At 35.0% G+C, this 21,314-nt stretch overlaps 1 protein-coding gene and 1 pseudogene across 3 annotated transcripts in view; both read left to right on the forward strand.

Moving 5' to 3' along the window:
- The window catches only part of SLC26A7 (solute carrier family 26 member 7), a 175,930-nt gene that overhangs the window by 74,962 nt on the left and 79,654 nt on the right, over positions 1 to 21,314 (forward strand). For all 3 annotated transcript variants that reach the window (XM_074200057.1, XM_074200058.1, XM_074200059.1), the window contains one exon: positions 18,550 to 18,702. In XM_074200057.1, coding sequence (XP_074056158.1) covers positions 18,550 to 18,702 — 153 coding nt within the window. The remainder of the gene's footprint in view (positions 1 to 18,549; positions 18,703 to 21,314) is intronic.
- Positions 13,119 to 14,007, forward strand: LOC141502204 (aquaporin-5-like; annotated as a pseudogene).

Raw genomic sequence — 21,314 nt, forward strand, 5'->3', positions numbered from 1 at the left:
AAACTAATGGCACTATAATTTCTACTTTGAGCTCTCCTTCTTTAGTTCCAAATGGAATTTTTTCCTCTTTAAACTCGGCATGCTCTTGAGACTTCTTCCCACATTCCTTTTGAAGGATAGAATATCTAAGGGAAGGGTGCTAGTATTAATGGGGACCAGGACAGACTTTTTTGGTAAAAAGGTCAGATTTTAGCTGGGATTTGAAGGAAGTAGAGGAAGCCAGGAGATAAAGAGGACAGAGTTTCAGACATGGGCGGGGGGAGGGATAATTACTGAAAATTCCCAGAGTTGGAATATACCATATCTTGTTTGAGGAGTGACATGACATGATGGCCAGTGTCACTGAGGGTAAGTATAAGATAATTGAAAAAATAGGGAGACATCAGGTTGCAAAGGGCTTTGAACACCTAACAGAGCAAAACTCTTCATTCTAATCTCCCTGTCAATATAAAAAAAATTAAAAAAATATTTATTGAGCATGTACTCCCTGTAGAGGGTCTTAGTTTCCTGGATTAGAAAATATTTAAGATCCCTTTCAGTTATTCAAGATCCTATAATATGAAAGTTTCAACAATAATAGATAATATTCATATGATGCATTGTAGTCTGCAAAGTGCTTTAATTACAATATCTCAATTGATATTCACAGTTGACTTGTTAAGTGTGTGATAATTTTCAACTTATGGATCATTCACAATCATAGCTACAGAGCTAGAATTGAAGAACCTTACAGGGTTCAGTGGATTGCTCTAGTACAGTTCAGAGACAGGGTTCTTTTCTCAGTTTTCTGACTCAAAATCCATTGCTTTTTCTCAATTTCCACATCTGATCAGTACCTATATTAACTCAATGTGATCCCAGTAACTGCTGGTTGAAGGAGTTGGATGTTGTGTTATGCATCTCTAATATCCCAATTTCCTTGTTATCCTTTTTAGCCTTCAAGAGATTGCTTTTAGCTTTATATTCTCTTTTGCTCATTTATAATGTCTTTTGATGAAGCAATCAAATGACCAAAAATATTGATTTTTTCCCTCTTGTTCTTAAGGGATATATTTTATCTAGACAAACATGTCATGCCAAAATGATTATTTTAAATTGATGCAGGCTTATTGGCAATGGTCATTTGAATTACCTAGTTGGCATATTAAAAACAATTAACTTTAAAAAAAATCAAACTGTGGAATATTTATAAAAGAACTGGGTCAGTTTATCTGGGAGAAGAGAATTCCAGGGTGGAAGATCTGATTACTCTTTTAAAATCTTTGATACACTATCATGTAGTCATGAGATTAGAATTTTTCTCTTTGAGCCTAGAAATCAGAATGTAGCAGCAATGGATGAAAGTTACCAAAAAGCAGATTTTTAGTTAGAATTATAAGGACAAAATAAGGGGAAAACAATTTCTAGCCACTTGAACTATTCAAAAGTGAAGCAGACTTCTTCCGGGGTGGTGAGCTCCCCATTCAGACTTTTTCCATGTAGTCTAGATGAACAATCATGTATTGAGGATGAAGTAGATAGGATGAATGTTTCAGGTAGGAGTTGAATTAGATGACCTCTGATGTCCTGAGATTTAGATGCATATTTTTGACTTAACTTCCACTGAATATTTTTATAAATATAAACCTTACAGATGATAGGTTTTTCCTTGGTATAATCCATGTGTTTTTGAACTGTTCCTCAAGTACTGCTAATTTGAATCAACTGAGAACCTCTTCAAAATATATCTTCTTTTTAAAGATAAAATTCTCGAGAGACAGAAACATAACAACCTTTTTTTTAAATAGAAAAAAATGTAAGGAAGGACATTTTGTACGGATAGACCAGGGAAATGGTCTGAACAAGTTTATTTGGTCAAAAGCATGAATGCAGATGATGCCAAAAACATATAGGAAAAAAAATCATCCTCTTTCTGGAAAGGATGTTTGATTTGCAGTAGATGGCTGACTTGGCATCATATGTTGGAAGTTAAGAATTTTAGATATATAGATTGAGGATTAGAATGTCAAAAGGGATTAACTCTTTTTTTTCTCCTTAGGTTTTTGCAAGGCAATGGGGTTAAGTGGCTTGCCTAAGGCCACACAGCTAGGTAACTATTGTGTTTGAGGTTGGATTTGAACTCAGGTACTCCTGACTCCAGGGCCTGTGCTCTATCCACTTCTCCACCTAGCCCACCCCGGGCTTAACTCTTATAATGCATCCTGCAAAGGAACACATTAACATTATTTTATTTCTTAATGTTTGCTGACTATTATGTCACTTTTTTCCCTGATGAGACTTACACTCAGTCCTGAAAGAGAATTGCTTAGAAGATTGAGAGGTCAAATGACTTCCCTAAGATTATAGTCAGTATGTTTCAGAGGCAGGATTTACCTAGATTACTACAGGTATAATAGAATATGAGATCTCCATTTTAGTAATATAATTTTTATTTCAATTGGAAATACCTCAAAATAATTAATATTTAATGTTAATTTCCTTCCCACCTCTATGAAACTCAGTATAAGAAAATCTTAATGTACCAAAATGCTTAGAGGGTGAAGAGTTTTCTAACTGAATTTCTCTTTTAAGCTTCGATAAAAGTTTTTTTTAAAAAATAGTATTAATGTCCTTTTCTTTCTTAGTAAATAAAATATAGCAAACATGATATTTTTTCCAGTTGCTGGTTACTTTCCCTCTGTCTTTCTTTTCTTTTCTTTTCTTTTCTTTTCTTTTCTTTTCTTTTCTTTTCTTTCTTTCTTTCTTTTCTTTTCTTTTCCTTTCTTTTCTTTTCCTTTCTTTCTTTCTTTCTTTCTTTCTTTCTTTCTTTCTTTCTTTCTTTCTTTCTTTCTTTCTTTCTTTCTTTCTTTCATTCATTTGCAAGGCAGTAGGGTTAAGTGTTTTGCCCAAGGTCACACACCTAGGAAATTATTAAGTGCCTGAGGTCAAATTTGAACTCAGGTCCTCCTGACTCCAGGACTAGTTCTTTATCCACTGCAACACCTAGCTGATGACCCATACTTTTCCTCCCTCTTGAAGTTACTTTCCATACCACTTTATATTTCTTTATTTGTGTGCCTGTTGTTTCTGCCTGGTAGATTGTAAGCTTTTTGAGGGTAGGAATGGTTTCAATTTTATATTTGCCATCTATGTGCCTTAAAAATGCTTGTTGATTGATTTAATTGAGAATTATTACAAATCTCAGTGATGATAATGCCAGATTATAGACAGAGCAGACATAGAAGATTGAACTATGACCCCAGAAAGTTCTTTGGGAAGATTTTTTAAAAAATCCTAAATATTAATCTATGGTAAAAAGTCTCCTTTTCTCCCCAAAGTGAAATTCAAGAAAAATGTGTAGCATGGATATATACTTAATCACCACATAACACTCATTATTGCTGCCTTCTCCACCAGTCAGCTTCACTGAAGTTTGTGATGTGATTAATTATTTATATTAATTGCAATGAAACATCAAATGCATTTTTTCTGAGTATAAGGAAGAAAGAGTGGAGAAGACTGGTTGAGATCCCTTTATAATAGAGCCCAAAAAATGGAAGTATGAAAAAGAGATTGCTCCTTGGGGTAAGGACTAGTTCTCGGGATTTAGCATTGAACAGCTGGAAAATAATCCCATAATTCCCAAGGTTAAGAATTGTTTTATGAATCATTATAGTTATTATTGTATTGATTTATTTGCTCATTAGAAACATTGTTGAGATTTGAACTCATAATAGAAAATGAGTAATTCTAACTGAATAAAATTAAAAGAACTGAATCATATAACATGATTTTTTTTTCAAATATAATGCATTTGGGAAATAGTGATTTGGAAAAATTCCTTTTAACAGGTTTTAAATAATATATTGTATGTAGCACAGATATATACTTAATCTTTTGAATAATTTAGACTCAGTTCTTAGTACATAGAAGATTTTTTTTCATGATTTTAGAGCAATTATTGCTGAATTTTTCTGTCCCTTTAAACTATGAAGAGTAGTCAGTCTAAATAAGTATTTCAGTCCAAAATTAGTCAAATGAATTATTTGTTTGAACTGATGGTAAGTTCAAAATGGTTGAGTCATTTGTACTTTTAGATCAATTCAGGCAAAACTGGTTAAATATTTCCATTTTCTGATCACATTTGAATGGCAGAGTCCCAATATGAGCATTTGACTACCATGGTTTATGTTAGCTAAGACTTGTCATATTAGCTTAGCATTTTATTTTCAGTATTTCCAAAAACAAACAAAAAATGTGAATACAATAATAAGTAATGGATGTGTTTCTTGCCTGTGACAAGGATCATGGAAATATACGAGAGAATTTCATCTTTCATGATAAATCATCCACATTTATGATTTCCCACATGACACTCATTATAGCTGCCTTCTCCACCAGCCAGATTTTCTATTGTGTTCTAATGCTGTTTTTGATGAACCTCCACCAGTCTCTCTTGCTCCCCTCCAACCATCTTCTTATGAGTAGAGCCTTGCTCCACAAGTTGTAGTCTAATCCAGACAATACCCTGGGGTTTCTCTTGTTCCTTTCATTCTGGGGTGGTCATTTTTTTTTAATGACTGCAAACATATGTAGTTGAAATGCATATTCCAGCAACTTTGGTATGGCTCTGGGGTATTGCATTCTTTTCCCTCTTTCTGGTATGTGCAGTCATGGGACTATTGTGAATTAATCAATAAGTACAGAAAGAACTACTCTGTTGCTTCATTTCCAAGAAACAGAGAAGTCGAGTACTTAGTGACTCATAGAATCCTAGATTTAGAGCTGGAAGAAATCTTGGAGGCGATCCCCCTCACTCTGCAGATGTGGAAAAAGCTATGAGACTTACCCAGGGTCACACAGATTTTAGTGTTTAAGGCAGGACTTGGACTCAAATTTTTTTCTGAATCTGTTTAGTATTTAGTCTGTACCACTTCACTACACACTGGGACCATAGGCAATTATGACCATTAAGGGAGTCAAAAGGTTTGGCCTTACCTGGAACATAATATTTTTTCCTAGAATACCTAGTATTATCTTCCCCTGAAGTCCCAGTCTATATCTCAAAACTCATTGATATCATCTCCCATTCTTTCCTTCTTTGTTTCAATCTCTGATGATATGATGATCTGTTTTTACCTAAGGTGAATCTTTCTCCTGTTCTTGATTCACTTCTCATCTCCTCCAGCAGATTGCTCCTTCCCAGTCCTCATCCTCCTCTCCCTAATTTTCATTCTCTCTTTCCTTGCTACCTATACACATGACCAAGTTTGCCCATTCTTAGAAACCTTCAAAAATCCTATAACCCCTTCACACTTTGATACCATGTTTCAGCTTAATTTCGAGGGGTGGGGAAGCTAATCCTTAGGAATCCAACCCCATTTTTCCCAATCCTCAGCTGTTAGCTCTCTAAACAGTTCTCTCTAGGGTTACAAATAATCTCTTAATTTTCAAAAATAATTACTCCTTCTCAGTCCTTATCCCTCTTGTTCTTTTGACAGCACTTGAACTTTTTCATTTTATGGATATTCTTTCTTCTGGGTCTTGGTAACACTTCTCTGTTCTCCTTCTCCTCCTACCAGGCCAACTGTTCCATCTCAGATGATCCTTGGTCCCAAAACTCCCTCCTTTCTCTACCTCTACATGCTTTCAGTGATTTCATAAACTTTGGTTCACCTCTATGTGGATAGGCAGTTGGGTGGCAAAGCAGAGTGCTAGATTTAAAATCGGCCAAATCTAAAGTCCTATCCTGTCCCAGACACTTAAATTGTCCTGTGACCTGACCCTGGACAACTAATTTAAATTCTCCTGGTTTCATTTCCTCATGAATAAAGCAGAGGTTAAAAATAGCACTTGCCTTACAGGGTTATATTGTGAATCAAATTCAATAATAATTAAAGTATTTTGTAAATTTCAAAATATTATCTAAATTATTGATATTTCTATCATGATGTAGCTAGTTCCTAGATCAAAATATCCAGTCCTTGTCTCTCTCCTAAAGTCTAGGTTTCATATCATCAAATGTCTATTAACATTTATGACTTGACAAACTCAGTATGTCCAAATAGAATTCATTTTCTTTTCCTCCAAACTCTTTCTCCTATTTTCTCAAATTTGCATTGAAAGGACATTCATCCTTCCTGCCACCCAAGTTTGGAACCTTGCAGTTGCAAACTCCAAGGCATTTAGAACCATCAAATTCCTCCCTCTTCCTCACATCCTAAATTCTTCCATTACTACTATACTTCATTAAGTTTACCTTCATAACTTCTTTTGTATCTGTCCTTCCTTTCTACTTATATGACTGCTACCTTAGTGAAAAATCCTCATCATCTGTCCCCTGGATTGTTTTCATACATCTTTTGGCCTCATATCTCAGTCCATCTTTCACACAATATAAATTTTCTTAGGCACATAGCTAATCACTTTATTTTCTTATTCAAAACTTTTCATGATTGCTCCTTCCCTCAAAGATAAAACAATAGCAACCATAGCAATAGCACCAACACAATCCCTCCTCATTCTGAGACTTAATACCCTTCCAGATTTATAAAATAGTATATGATAGTGAGTCAAGGATCACATATTTTTAATTGCAACTGCAGCCCATCTACTTTCAAACACTTATATGGCTGTAGTTATAAAATAAAGAAACTGGAGAGAATAGGCAAAAAGTTAATAGAAGAAATGACATTTTGGACAGCTCAAGGGAAAGGTCACTGTTTCCAGAATCAGAGGATGCAGGTTTAAATCCTACCACTGTCATTTAACTACTTGTGCAGTCCTGGGCAAATCACTCAACTGGCAGCCCCCCCATTTTCTTCCTTGGTAAAGTGAAGTGGGAGAATATGAGGGGTAGCACTTATTCTGTGATTAGGAAGGATTTTAAAATAGGAATAGACTAGGAGGAAAGTGTCCTTGCTTTGACATCTGTATTCTCAGAGGGGAAATCATGCTGAATTACGGGTTTAGAGGGAAAATAAGATTTCTTTTTTTGACCAGATGAATCAAATATATTTGACATTTTTATCATTTAAAGGCATTTTCTAATTTTTGTTTTAAAATAGAATTTTCAAAAATTTCAGAACAATTTAGGAAAAATAGAAAATCAGATGGGACTCATGAGTCAAAAATTGCTCACTAGTTAAGTATGTATGTTTTATTTTTTCCAGGCTTCTTCTTAAGATCTGGAGGAGAAGCAGACACTCATCCTAGGAAAGAGGTGAAGAGCTACTAGTTCAGAATTGTATTATATAGTCAGATGCAGTCATTCTCTAAAGTGTTTTTGTTTAACACTTTGTTACAGGGAAACATTCAGTTTGAGTGTTGGGGAGGGTGAACAATTCCAGAATTAATGATATTATAAATACCAAAAGTGTCAGTTAAAATAAAAGATCTAGAGAGTAGGACCATAACTATATAAATACTATCACCAGCTATTTGATTCAAAATTTATTTCGTACCCTGCTCTATTTTTGTTGTTGTTGGGGAGGTGGGGTGGGGGCAATGTAGCTATCTATGTCTTTATGATACCAGAATATATGGATTGAGCAAAAATTTCAGTGTCTCAGATCCAGATGATTTGCTCAAAGGTCAAACATCTAGATATTTTAAGATATCTATAGGTTGACTGATTTTGTGTTTGTTTCATTGTTCATCTAGCAGTTGGGTATAATGCAAACATAGGCAAACTTTCTTCTCGTCACAGATTTCAATGAAAGAAGTAAGCAAATATATCTTTACTGTCTTTTCTGTATGTAGTTGTTGCAGTGGTTTCTTGATTAGATTTGAGAGCAGGGGCTGCCTCTTGCCTTTACAGTTCTTAGCACAGAATATGTTCTTATTAGATGTTTATGGTCTGACCTCCTAAACTATTTCCCAATGAATCTTAATTTGCATACCACTCTTTTTTGCCTTAAAGTGTCTCCTATTTGAGAGGAATTGTGGTATAGTTATTAGAGAGAGAGAGATATAGAATCAAGATTGGAATCCACTCCAGATTCTTAAGAGCTCTGTGACTCTTGGAAAAATCACTTGATCTCTCTCAATCTCATCTGTAAAATAAGGATTATAAAATTATCTCTTTTTCTTAAGTTAAACAGTTTCAATTAAAATATATTTGATATTCTTATCATTTAAGGGGATATTCTAATTTTTTTGGAAAAAAATTTGAGTTGGAGCTCTCAAGTTGAAAACTGCTCACTAAGTAAATTCAGTTTGTATAATTTAATTCTTTCTTTCTTGATCATAAGCAAGCACTCATTTTAAGGTGAAAGTTTCTATGTCAGAATGTTATATTCCTTGTTAGATTCAGTTACTCTCAAAATTTTTTAACTATTTTTCTTTTTTATAGAAAAGGATTTGAGAATTGGGGGTAGTATGGGGAAAGGATCATTTCCAGAATTAACTTCAATATCAATACAAAAAGTATCAATTAGGAAAAAAATCTAGAGAGCAAAGTATTTTCTACATAAGTATTCTAACTGCACTGATCTCAGCGTTGTAAAGATCAATTGACATTATGAATATTAAGAGTTTTGTTGCTCTTAAAGTGCTTTATAAAAGTCTATTATCAAGTATACCTTTAAGGGGAGGGTAGGTGGCGCACTGGATAAAGCACTGGCCCTAGAGCCAGGAGTAGCTGGGTTCAAATCCGGTCTCAGACACTTGATAATTATCTAGCTGTGAGGCCTTCAGCAAGCCACTTAACCCCATTTGCCTTGCAAAAACCTAAACACACACATACACACACACACCAAAAAAGTATACCTTTAAGAGCAGATCTTTAAAGAAGGATTCTGAACAAGGTATTAAAGATAATTTGATGTGGACTTTTAAAAATTGTTGTTAAGATTTTTTTATACTTTCCATATTATTCTATATCTTTCTAAATGTTCATGTCTAGAAATTATATTTTATAACATTTTAAAGGCTCTATAATAGGGAAAATATATGTGAAAGTAGTTCTTTTGACTGAGATTCAGTTTCAGAAATATATTTCTTCATGAGGAATTTAGAGACATAAAATATACAATAAGAGTCCACAAGTTAGAAGAAATTGAAACATTGGAGAAAAGGTGACTCCCTGGTAAAGTTCTTGATATGATAATGATAACTCCCTCCACATCCAACCTTGAGTGAGAGAAGGAATTTAAAATGGAGGTATGTTCATCCTCAGATCTTTAGAGCATCTGTGAAAGCTTAAGGAACTGCAAAATGGTGATGAATCAAACTGTGGTGACACTGCTAAGGTTGAGTGAGCAGCCCAGTTAGGATAATATAACTGTTTCTGAGATTTAAAAAAAATCAATTAGGTCTCAGGGCATTGCAGGCTGACCCTACATCATGTGGATTCATCTGACACAAAATAAGTAGTATACCTTTGAGTCCTAGTAATACAGGATGTTTCCTTTGGAACAAATTAGAAATACCAATACCCTACCAACTAAAAATGCTTCTGGGTAGAAGGCACTGTCCACCAAAGAAGACTAATCATAGTTGGACATAAAATAGCCTGAAAACTGGAATAGTTTTGTTATGCTCAATAGTAACTGATAACAGAAATGGAAATGGATCTCACCTGTACTAGGCAAAATATTCTAGGAGACACAATGTATTTGTCAGTATACCCTCTTCTCCAAATCACACAATGAAGTATTGTTGACCAGTATATGCATTTAATTAATTAATTTTATTGATATAAATAAAAATAATCAAAAAATATATTACTAGATGAGATAAAATATGAGATTAATTACTCAAACTTGAAGAAAAGTTGAATAAATTCAGATCATAGAATTCAATCATAAAGCACCTATTTGTTAGCTTCTAGGAATATAAATACAATAAATGCTTATAATAGGAAATAGTATACTAATATGTGTTTATAATAGAAAATATTATGCAGATGTTTTATGTATACTCATATATAACATTTATTATATACACATTCATGTATATACTATACAGTTATATATGTACATATAAACATATGAAATATTGTAAGTATATTCAGAATAAAAATATAAATTAACTTATTAAAGATAATCCAGAGGGCAGGCACTAACAGTTTGTGAATCAGAAAAGGCTTCCTGTGGAGGGGGGGGTACTTGAGCTGGCTCTTAGAGGAAGAGGTGAGAAGTGGTTATATTGCCAGCACAGGTGACAGCCGCTGAAGAGGCTCAGAGATAGGTAAGGAGAATGCTAAGTGAGCAAAAGAACTGTCACAGAGCCTAAGAAATTAAGTAAGGTATGATGAGCCTGGAAAGATAGATTGGGCTAGGTTACCAAGGACTTTAAAAGTTAAGCAGAGAAATTTATTATTTTTTTAATTCTAGGGGCAATGGGGAACCCCTAGAGTTTATGGGCTAGGGGAGTGTCATGATTAGACTAGATTAAAACTACTTTGTCAGCTATGTGGAGGAAAGAGGCAGAGAAACCTATTCCAAGGCTATTATGATGATGGAGATGTGAGATGACGAGGGTCTCAATAAATAGTTATTCATTTAATAAGTGATTTAATGAAATCAAAAAGTTCTTTCTATTACTATTTAATAATTAAGTTCTTTATATGAACCAGTCATTGATGAGACAAAGACAACAATGAAATGGTCCTGATCCTAAATATAAAAAATAAAAGTTATTTTTTCGAGAGAAGGCTTTAGCACTGGGGAAAGGAGAATCAAACAATACCTCAAACAAAGAAGATTGTGCTTAAGCTGATTTTTAAAGGAAATTAGGTATTCTGAGAGGCAAAGGTGAGTCAAGAAAGTATTCTAGGTATGAAGGAAAACTAGTGTAAAGGCATGCAGATGGAAAATCAAGTGTTAAATTTGAGGAACATTAGAAAGATAAATTTTGTTGGACTATAATGTACATGATGAGAAATAATGTATATTCAGGATGGAAATGTAGGTTGAGGTCAGGTTATGAAGGATGTGTAAGCAACTCATGATTTCCTATAGATGATGTTCTATACTTTTCTGCTTCTGTCAATCAATAAGCATTTGCAATTTTCCAGGCATAATGTTAGCTATTGGACATAAGATGATAGTACCTGTCCTCATGAAGCTTACATTCAATTGAGAGGCACTAAAATATACACAGATTAGTATATTAAGAACAAAAATTATGGAGTTTGTGTGTGTGTGTGTGTGTGTGTGTGTTGGAGGACAGCTTGTACAAATGGGAGATGGAATGGAATGTGTTGATGTGCTGTAAAACATCAAGAACTCATTTGACTTCTTGAGTAACAAGGAGGTAATCTATCAGAATCCAAGGAGGGGAATAATGTGCAATGTGCCTAGAAAGGTAGATGGAAGAGAGGTCACAAAAAGTTTTAAATGCCCAAAAGGAGTGATATTTAAGAGATCTGATATAGCCAATTCAATTTTATTGTAGTTATGATAATTTGTATTTGGAGTAATTATGTATATATAAATAGTTATATAAATATGTATACAAACATATGCATATTTATGTAGCACACACACATATACGAAATCTCCCATTTAAATGGATTTAAGTTGCACCCTATTTGCATTAACCATTGTTAATGGCTATCAGAAAAGTTTATTCAAGTCACTAATGAATCATGAAGTAGACATGAAGCTTTGAGACTGATCTTTTTGACTATCTTGATAGACACTAAATTAGTTCTGTTGAAAGTCCATTTTTGTGATATATATATATATATATATATATATATTCATGTTTTTGCTTTTATTCTGTTTTTTTCAACTTTCCATTAATCTTCTTGAAGTTAGGACATATAGGGTATACTAAATAAATGCTTACTAAATGAATGGAATTGACTGAACCTGATAGTACAAAATAAACATTTTATTTTAAAATATTGTAGAGCTGATGTGGTGGTTGTTAAGAAAGTAGTATGTACTTTTGTGTTCATTGGCCTATTCTAACTTACCAACATATTTAATGGAGTGGATTTGAGCTTAGGTCACTTATTTATTTCTCTTCCCTTTTGTAACTCTGATGTAGAGTTCTTTGAGAGAGGGGATCATGATTTTATTTCTTCATATATATATATATATATATATATATATATATATATATATATATATAATGCAAGAGTAGATGTTTATAATATTATGGCCTATGAACTGTCTGAGTCTAACATTTTCTTCTAACAATTCTTAACTGAGAAAATGTAGTCTAGAAAATTTGTAAAAGACTCTAATTTCATTCTTTCCTCTTTTCCCTACTGTTCAATTTATAACTACTCTATCAAGCCTGACTTTTCCAAGAGAGCAATATTACATTAAATTCCTTTCTTACATTAGAACTTTTCTAGTTCCTCCATGTCCACCTTTCTTCTGAATGTCTTTTTTTTCCTGTTGAGGGCATTATGATCCTTTCAATTACTGTGCTACATACATTATCCTTGACTTCTCATTTTCACTTATATCCAGTCATAAAATCTTGTATCTAATCTCCACAAATTTTTAATTCATCCCCTTTTCTCTGTAGATACAATTAATCTAGTTCAGGCACTTAAAATCCCTTGCCTGGATGATTATAATACTCTTCTCATTGGTTTGCTTTCCTTAAAACTGTTTTGTCCTGGATTTGCATGAACTGATGCTGAGTGAGATAAGCAGAAACAGAAAAACATTGTACACCAACAGCAACATGGGAGTGATGATCAACCCTGATGGACTCGCTCATTCCATCAGTGCAATGATCAGGTACAATTTTGGGCCATCTATGATGGAGAATTAATATCTGTATCCAGAGAAAGAATTGTGGAGTTTGAACAAAGACCAAGGACTATTACCTTCAATTTCGGGGGGAAAATGTTATCTTATTATGTAACTTTGCTATCTCTTTGTTTTCTTCCTTAAGGATATGATTTCTCTCTCATCACATTCAACTTAGATCAATGTATACCATGGAAAAAAATGTAAAGACTAACAGACTTCCTTCTGTGGGGGGGTGGGGGGAGGGAAGCAAAAGTAGAGGAAAAATTGTAAAACTCAAAATAAATAAAATTTTTCTTAAAAAAAAGACTGGAGTGCCAAGCAGCCTGGAGGAAGAAAGAGGGAGTAGGAGACCAGCAAGGTTGGATTCAGCATAACAACTGGAGGGCAGTGCTCCTACCACCAGTGAGCTCCCTCAGGACTGCCAGGGAGGGTGCCTTCAGCCACTATGAAGAAGGAGGTCTGCTCTGTGGCATTCCTGAAGGCTGTGTTTGCTGAGTTCCTTGCCACCCTCATCTTTGTCTTCTTCGGCTTGGGCTCAACCCTGAAGTGGCCCTCAGCACTACCCAGTATCTTACAGATCGCCTTAGCATTTGGCTTGGCTATTGGCACCCTGGCCTAAACCTTGGGACCTCTGAGTGGTGGGCACACTAACCCTGCCATTACCCTGGCCCTCTTTGTGGGCAACCAGATTTCTCTGTTCCGAACTATCTTCTATGTGGTCGCTCAGCTGGTGGGTGCCATTGCGGGTGCTGGCATCCTTTATGGACTCATTCCTGACAATGCTTGAGGCAATCTAGCTGTCAATGCTCTCAACAACAACACAACTCCGGGCCAGGCTGTGGTGGTAGGGATGATTCTGACCTTCCAGTTGGCACTCTGTATCTTCTTCTCCACAGACACCCGATGCACTGACCCTTTGGGCTCTCCAGCTCTCTCCATTGGCTTATCTGTCACATTGGGACACCTGATTGGGATCTATTTCACGGGGTGCTCTATGAAACCCGCTCCATCTTTTGGACCAGCTCTCATCATGAAGAGATTCAGTCCAGCTCACTGGGTGTTCTGGGTGGGGCCCATCACAGGAGCCATCATGGCTGCCATCCTTTACTTCTACCTGCTGGTACCTAACTCCATGAGTAGGAGTGACCGAATTGCCATTGTCAAGGGTACATATGAGCCAGAGGAAGACTGGGAAGAGCACCAGGAGGAACGAAAGAAGACTATGGAGTTTACCTGTCATTGACATGTACCTAACTGTGTGGGGAGACAATGCTAAAGCATTGGGGTGGCGGGGAGGACAAAAATAACAGCAAAGTTTCCTTCTTTCATAGACAAGCTTTCTGGGTTGGGGAAACAGTCTCCATGGTTACCCAGTTAGAGTTGGGAACTAGGACCTGCTCCTGGGAAGTCATGGAACTATGAGGGAAAGGTACCTCTCTATGAAGAGTTTTCTCTCAGGGATAGATAGGCAGGCACTGAAATTTGGGCCTCTAAAATGATACCTCCAGAGACCAACAGCAGGGCTTAGAGTCTAGAACCTGTGGAATCCAGAGCCTAGAACCCAGCCTGCTGAATGTTCTGCCAAACAGAACCAAGTTCTATAATCAATAGTCTGACCTGAGCCCAATTCCTCTCCAGTTCTACCCCAAAGCCAGAGAGACCAGAATCCCAAGGACTGGCAAGGACTCTCCCTTCCTCTTTTCAATGCTTCATAGCTCCTCCAGGAGAGACAGACTGCTTCACTGAAAGACCCCTAATTTATTTTCAGTCAACTAGGCCAAAGAGTAGGGGGCTAGGAATGAATAGTAGTATTTGGGGGAGGCTATTCCATCCATAAATCATTAATAACCCTGAAAAAAAAGACTGTTTCTTCCTTAAACTGTTCTCTGCACAGTGGCCAAAGTAATTTTTCTGTAATGCAGGTTTAACCAGGTCACTCCCCTTTTTGATAAATTCTACTTCCTGAAGACTGAAGGTGTACATCAACCTTTGTATTGTTCTCTTTATTCTAGACTTGATCTTGAGGGTTCTGTTGGCTATTGGCTGTTTTGAATCTAGGAGGTCTTACACTATTAATAACAAAGTCACTTCCTCGCACGAGACCTTGATGACCCTCTTATTATGGAAGGGTTGAGTTAGGAAGCAGCACCTTCCACCAGGTCTCTTCCTTTTCCTTTTCCTTATTCTTGATCAATTAGGAGATAATGTAATGTCAGCTGATAATTCCTGTGTTACTACTAAAGATCATTAACAGAGTCTTAACATTACCGTGTTGTTTGTATTTTTAAAAATTCTGTTTGAATCTGCAAAGTTGGATTTAAGTAAAAATTTGTGTTTCTATTATACACCATAAATATGTTATTTACTAATTTCTCTTATACATCCTCACATTTGCTTATCATACTTTGTCTTCAAGATCTTTGGCTTAAAAATGATTGAAGACTTTGAGACATCCTTATAAGGAAATTTGCCTTAAGCAAAAATGATTTTTTTCCCCTTTATCAGCTATCTGAAACTACCTCCATATCCAACTCATGTTACAGAAGAGGAAATTGAGACTAACAGGGTTAAATTACTTGCCCAGCTTCACACCCAGACAGCTAATGTATGAAACCAATTTTGAAGTCAGGAAGATGATTCTTCCTGACTCCAGGCCACGTACTCTTATCAACTATGTGACCTAGTTGTCTGTTAAGGTTTAGGCTTTGTCTTTAGTTTCCAAATTTGAAAAGAGTTTTAGAGAAGTTCTGTAGATGATTCTTATATCACAGTCCCTGTTTAATCTCAAATATTAATAGATGAAGTTTTCCATTTTTCTTTCAAAACAAATCCTTCCTAGAGGAAAGCTCATGAAGTAGATTCTCAAGAGTCTCTGCAGTTCAATGATTCTGTAATTATGAATTAATTTGAATTAAAAAAACTATTTCTAGAATTTCACTGGCTAATAATAAAAATGCAGCTTTTAAATCTGTTTCTAAGTCTTATGATTAATTCTATCATGTCCTTTAGGTATCATTAAAGGACAGTAAAATAGGACTTGATGTTAATATTATTACTATTTAATTTAAGGGAATCATGTAGCAGACATATACCACCATTGTTAATTGGATCTGTAAATATGTGATTTTATGGAACATTGTTGCAGAGTACAATTATTTCCATAAGGTCATAGTTTTAAGATGATGTGATCCTTGTCAGTCAAACTTCAAAAGAAAAAAAAAAGCATAAAATCAATTGTTAGAACAGCAGTTCTTAACCTGGGATCAATGAACAAAAAGAAAAATTGTGATTACATTATTTCAGGACAATTGGTTTCCTTTGTAATCCTATGTATGCTATTTTGGGGGCTTAAAAACACTTTAAGAAAGGTGTTCATGGGATTCACAAAGACTGCCAAAGATATCATGGATCATCTAGAAAGCATACTAGATAGAGTATTATATCTGGAGTCAGGACAAATCTAGACTTAGACACTCACCAAATGTATGGGCAAGTTATTTAACCTCTCTTTCTCCATTTCCTCATCTATTAAAAAAAGGTACTTTCGGAACTCTCAAATGCTATATAAACACTAGCTATTATTATTATTAATGTTATTATTATTATTACAAAAAGGGTTAAGAATTCTTGTTTTAAAAGGAACAGAGTCTGTATTGAGAAATTGAGGGGGTACATTCTACTGGTTGGAACCCTTTTGAAATAACACCAAGGTATGGATAAATTGTATCTCACGTCATCAGAGGAAATCATGGGTGATGAGCAGCAAGTGGAGAAGAACTTGAGATTTATTCTGGATAGTGCAACACTAGAGAGATAATATTATAGAGAGGAAAATAAAGAAGGTGGCTACCTGGTAGAGGAGTAGCACAGATGAATTTGGACTCATGAGGGAGTGATGAAGAAGACATTTTCTGAGACAGAGAGAAGTGGGTCACCTAATACAATGTCATCCTTTAAAGAGGATAGTATGAGGATCTCTTTTCTTCTTAAGAGTTTGCCAACTTTTAATGTAGTAAACTAGAATTTCAGATGAGTTTGGACTTTGTTCTGAAAAAAAATTAAATCTTGCTTCCATACCTTGAAAAGGTTTCATCTGTTTCTTCATAGGAACAAAAAAATGGAAAAGTATTGAGCCCCAGTATATTTCACTGAAGGAGAAACAAACTGGTTGGAACTAAACACTATGGATTCTGGAAACAAATTTTCATTTCTTCCTTTCATGAATCTATAAAGAGTAGAGAAACCAGGGGAAATGCCTATGAACTTCATGATGTTTACCTGGGCTTTAGGATGAAATATATAACTGATTTGACCTGGGTGCTGGACCTAACCTAGGCAACTTAGTGAATAGGATTTGGTCAAACTATAAAAATGTTTCACAGTTTAGGATAGAGTTTGGTCATTATTTGGTCTGTATTTTGAAACCTCTTAATTAGAATTTTGTATTTATGATATACCATGTGGAAAGAACTTCTAGATCAACAATGAACTTTTTCTATTATACTAAGCCTGAATAGTATCATCTTTGAATATGAAAAATAGCTGAATGTTTAGCTAACTTGGATGGCACCACAGTATCATGTTATTGTTACCATTTATCACTGTAAATTTTTTATTTAGCTATTTATCACCATAAAATTATAAATAATAATTATATATAAATACAAATTATATAATAAATTATAAAATTATAAATCATAATTACTTTGTTAATCTAAAATCCTGAATTATTACCAATTTGCTTTTCAATTAGGCATGATGTTGTAAAGGTTCTGAAAGGTATTATAATAGTTTAATACCATTGATATCATTTTATAAATAGCAACCAAGTATTGTGAAACTTTTACAGATAACAAGTAGAAGCTATATTTTGTATGTGTGGTTATCAAAGAATAGAAGAGGAGAAAGGAGAAAAAGAGGGGAAAAGTTAAAGATAAGAAGAGGATAAATAGAAGTGATACCCACTTTTACAGTGTTTTATAAGTTTTCAAAACACTTTTAGATACATTATTATGTTCAGAAAAATTGCCCAAGATATATACAATTCTGGATTTATTTCACCCATTTCACAAAAAAAGACAAATGATTTTTAGGGCAGTTAAATGGTTGTCCAAGGTAACAAGGTAACAAATGGAGATCCAAGACATCAGAAGATGTTGAATAAATGAATAAGTATTTGTTAGATATTTCATATGTGCCACATGATATTCTGTGCATTAGGAATACAAATTCAAAACTGAGATGGTCCTTGTCATCAAGTATCTTGCATTCTAATTGAAGAAAAAAATGCATTTAGGGAAGTGGTCACCAGGAAAGAGAGTTTCTGTCTGGGGTGCCAGTTGATTCAGAGTTGTAGACTGATAATGCCTAATATGCAAAAATAATGATGTTTTTCATTTAATTACCATTTCTAGTACAACAGGCAAAAAGTGGTAGTGGGAGGGGGAGAAAAATTATGCTTGTGAGGTCCAGGACATATATTAAATAGTTATTTTTTGCAGTTCTGCAAAAGGAAGGTAGAGAGTAACAGATAAAGTTAATTTATTTTTAGTATTTTCAGATTCAAGTGATCCCTCATGTTCCATTTGCTTGGTAGTATGATTGATGGATATATAATGGCTTTGTAGAGAAATGTCACAAAGAAATAATTGGGACTGTTCTGTAGAGAGAGCCAAAAGTAACAATGCAGTCTCCATTGATACCAACTGTACTTCCTCTGCATGATTAGTGTCCTTGAGCAAACTATTCCTACATCTATGAATTAAGAGGTTGGTATTCAGCAGCTTTATGCTGGCAAACAACCCCAGTAACTTTGTTCCTGTGTGTTTCTGTTCTTGCATCCCTATAGATCTATGCCTACGTCTTTGAAAACATCAAGTCGGTTCAATTAGAAGCATTGCTGCTGTCCTTGCTGAGTATCGTGGTGCTTGTTCTCGTTAAAGAGCTCAATGAACAGTTTAAAAGGAAAATTAAAGTTGTCCTTCCTGTCGATTTAGTTTTGGTAAGTAGGAAATCAACTATTAGGATTTCTGCAGTACAAAGCTCACAGTTGTTTGAGGAATCTGCCAATGCTTACTATGTTGTCTATGGTTACCCACAGCTACACCTGCCTCTCATTAAAGGCAGGACTAATTTGCGTGGCTATACATTAATGTAAGAACAGGAAACAGTTTGAGTAAATAATTTAAAAAAGAAGTCACATATGTTTCCAATTTATAAGGCATTGCTCATATGTTTGTGATTTCTCACACAAGTACAAGAACATATAGCCTAAGATGTAGTACTGTGAAACACTTTAGAGGCCTACACTTGAAAGGTTGGGGCATGATTCTTGGCAAAGCAGCATGAAGATGGTGTTGAAAATCTCTGACCATTTTTTACTGAGCTGGCATATAGATATCGTGGCTAATGTCCAGGAAGAGATAAATGATCAGCAAATTAAAACTCATCAATGGGGCCCATGTTGTCATTTATGCTGTCTACATAATGGTATTTTTATCTTTGATGTCTAGTGTGTTAACCAGGAACTTGTTAGCATAGTAAGGTGATTGAGGAACCTGGAAAAGGTTCCAGATTGTTCTGATGTTTAATATTTACGTCTGATTATTTTATTTTTTAAAGTATTTTGATCTTTGAAAAGCCTTAACTGACTAAAGTTAAATAAACAAACTATTAGGTTAAGAAGTATCAATGCTAGCAAGGTCTCCTAATTCATTGATTGATAATTAATATTAACTGATTAATAATCATTTAGTCTCAACATGTATATTGGGAGTAATGCTTAACTGATCATTTACTTTATTGTGATAGCCTTTCTTAATGTCAATGCTTTACAGAAATTCTGTTTATTTGTAAAACTAGAGAATAGTATATATCTGTAAGCCCTTTCCCATCATTCTTTCCTTTTCTTCAACTCTTTTCATTTTGTCTTACCCTCTTATCACTCTACTGAATTTTCTTTCTCCAATGTCACTTGCTGGTCTCCTAAACATCAAATCCAGTAGCTTTTTTTCCCCTAGTCTCATACTCCTTGCCATTTCTGAGACATTTTAATCTGTGGACAACTCCTATCTTCTTGATACTCTGTTTTTCTTAATTTTGTAACACTTTACTCTCATCATTCTCTTCTCATTTCTGTCTGTATTCATTTTTTTTCATCTTCTAACTGCTCCTTAAACATGGCTATTCCCCAATGTTCTCTTCTAGACTTTTTTTCCTCTCAAAAAATTTTTATTTGTTGATTTATTCTTTCTCAGGGTTTCAATAACCATCTTTATTCAGATCACTTCTAAATATCATTTCCATTTCTTACCTCTCTCCTCTTCAGTCTTTTTCTAGAGCTCACTGTATATGTCCAACTATTTATGTAGAGCCCTATTTAGATGACCCACTGGCATCTTATACTTGATATGTATCTAAAACTGAATTTGGCACCTCCCCCCCCTCTACCTCTGTCATTCTCCTACCTTTCTATATCTTTGTTAATGGTTTCATCATTAACATTAACATTGGGGATAGCTAACAGACTTCAAGGACATCAGTAAGTAAGGGGGTTGTCTACCCTAAGCATACAATGACTTAAAAGTCCCCTGGAGGAATGGGATGATGAGAATATTCTGTTCCAAATGACCGTGGAAGGCAGTGGAAACAGGAGCTGTGGAGCACTTAGAGCTTGTCGAAACATCTACGATACCATGGTCATCTACTGCATTCTGAGCCTTTTCTAGTCATCCTGACTTTTGTCCTGCTATTAGATTTCTATGACTCTGTAAGAGAAAGTGAAGCTAACAACTTAATGCAACTCTGCCTCACTTAAATCCAAGTCTCACTTGAAAGTCAAGAAATCACCTCACAATTTTGAATAACAACAAAATGGATTCACCATATTTCAAGTTACTCAAATTCAAAATCTCAAAGGACCTTTGATTCTTCCCTTTCGGCTCTACATTTTAATAATTTACCAAGCCCCATCATTTCTGCTTCTCACATCTCTTTCATATCTCTATTTCCTTCTATTCTACATGCCTGGCAATCATATTATTCATTATTCCTTGTTTTCAACTGAATGGTATGGTAAATAAAATGCTAGACCTGGATTCAGGAAGACTTGAGTACAAATCTGATCTCAGATACTTCCTAGTTACATGACCTTGGGCAAGTCACTTAATATCCATTTGCTAAAGGGAGATAATAAGACCAACATACCTTGCAGAGTGGTTGTGAGGATCAAATTAAGTAGGTAGTATTTGTAAAAAATTACTTAGCACATGCCTGGTAGGAAGTAGGCCCTATAGGAATGCTTATTCTATTCCCTACCTGTCATCTTACCCTCTTCTAGAAGTTTTTTGCCTTTCCTCAATTTTCAGTGTTTAGAAAAAGTGCCACCTTTACCTCCCTTATTTCTGTCTCCCCTCTGTCCTTGTCCCAGCTACCCCATTCAGATGCTGCCTTTACCAAAAAAACTCAACACAACCAAAAACCAAAACCTTATTTGACTCCCTTTCTCCTCTGCATTTCCAGATTAAATTGATGCTTTGGAGTAGAGTAGAAAGAACATCTACTCTGGAGTGAGAAAATTTGATTCAGATCTTACTTTTGAAGTTTTTTACTTTT

Source organism: Macrotis lagotis, chromosome X (assembly GCF_037893015.1).
Source record: "Macrotis lagotis isolate mMagLag1 chromosome X, bilby.v1.9.chrom.fasta, whole genome shotgun sequence".
NCBI lineage: Eukaryota > Metazoa > Chordata > Mammalia > Peramelemorphia > Peramelidae > Macrotis > Macrotis lagotis.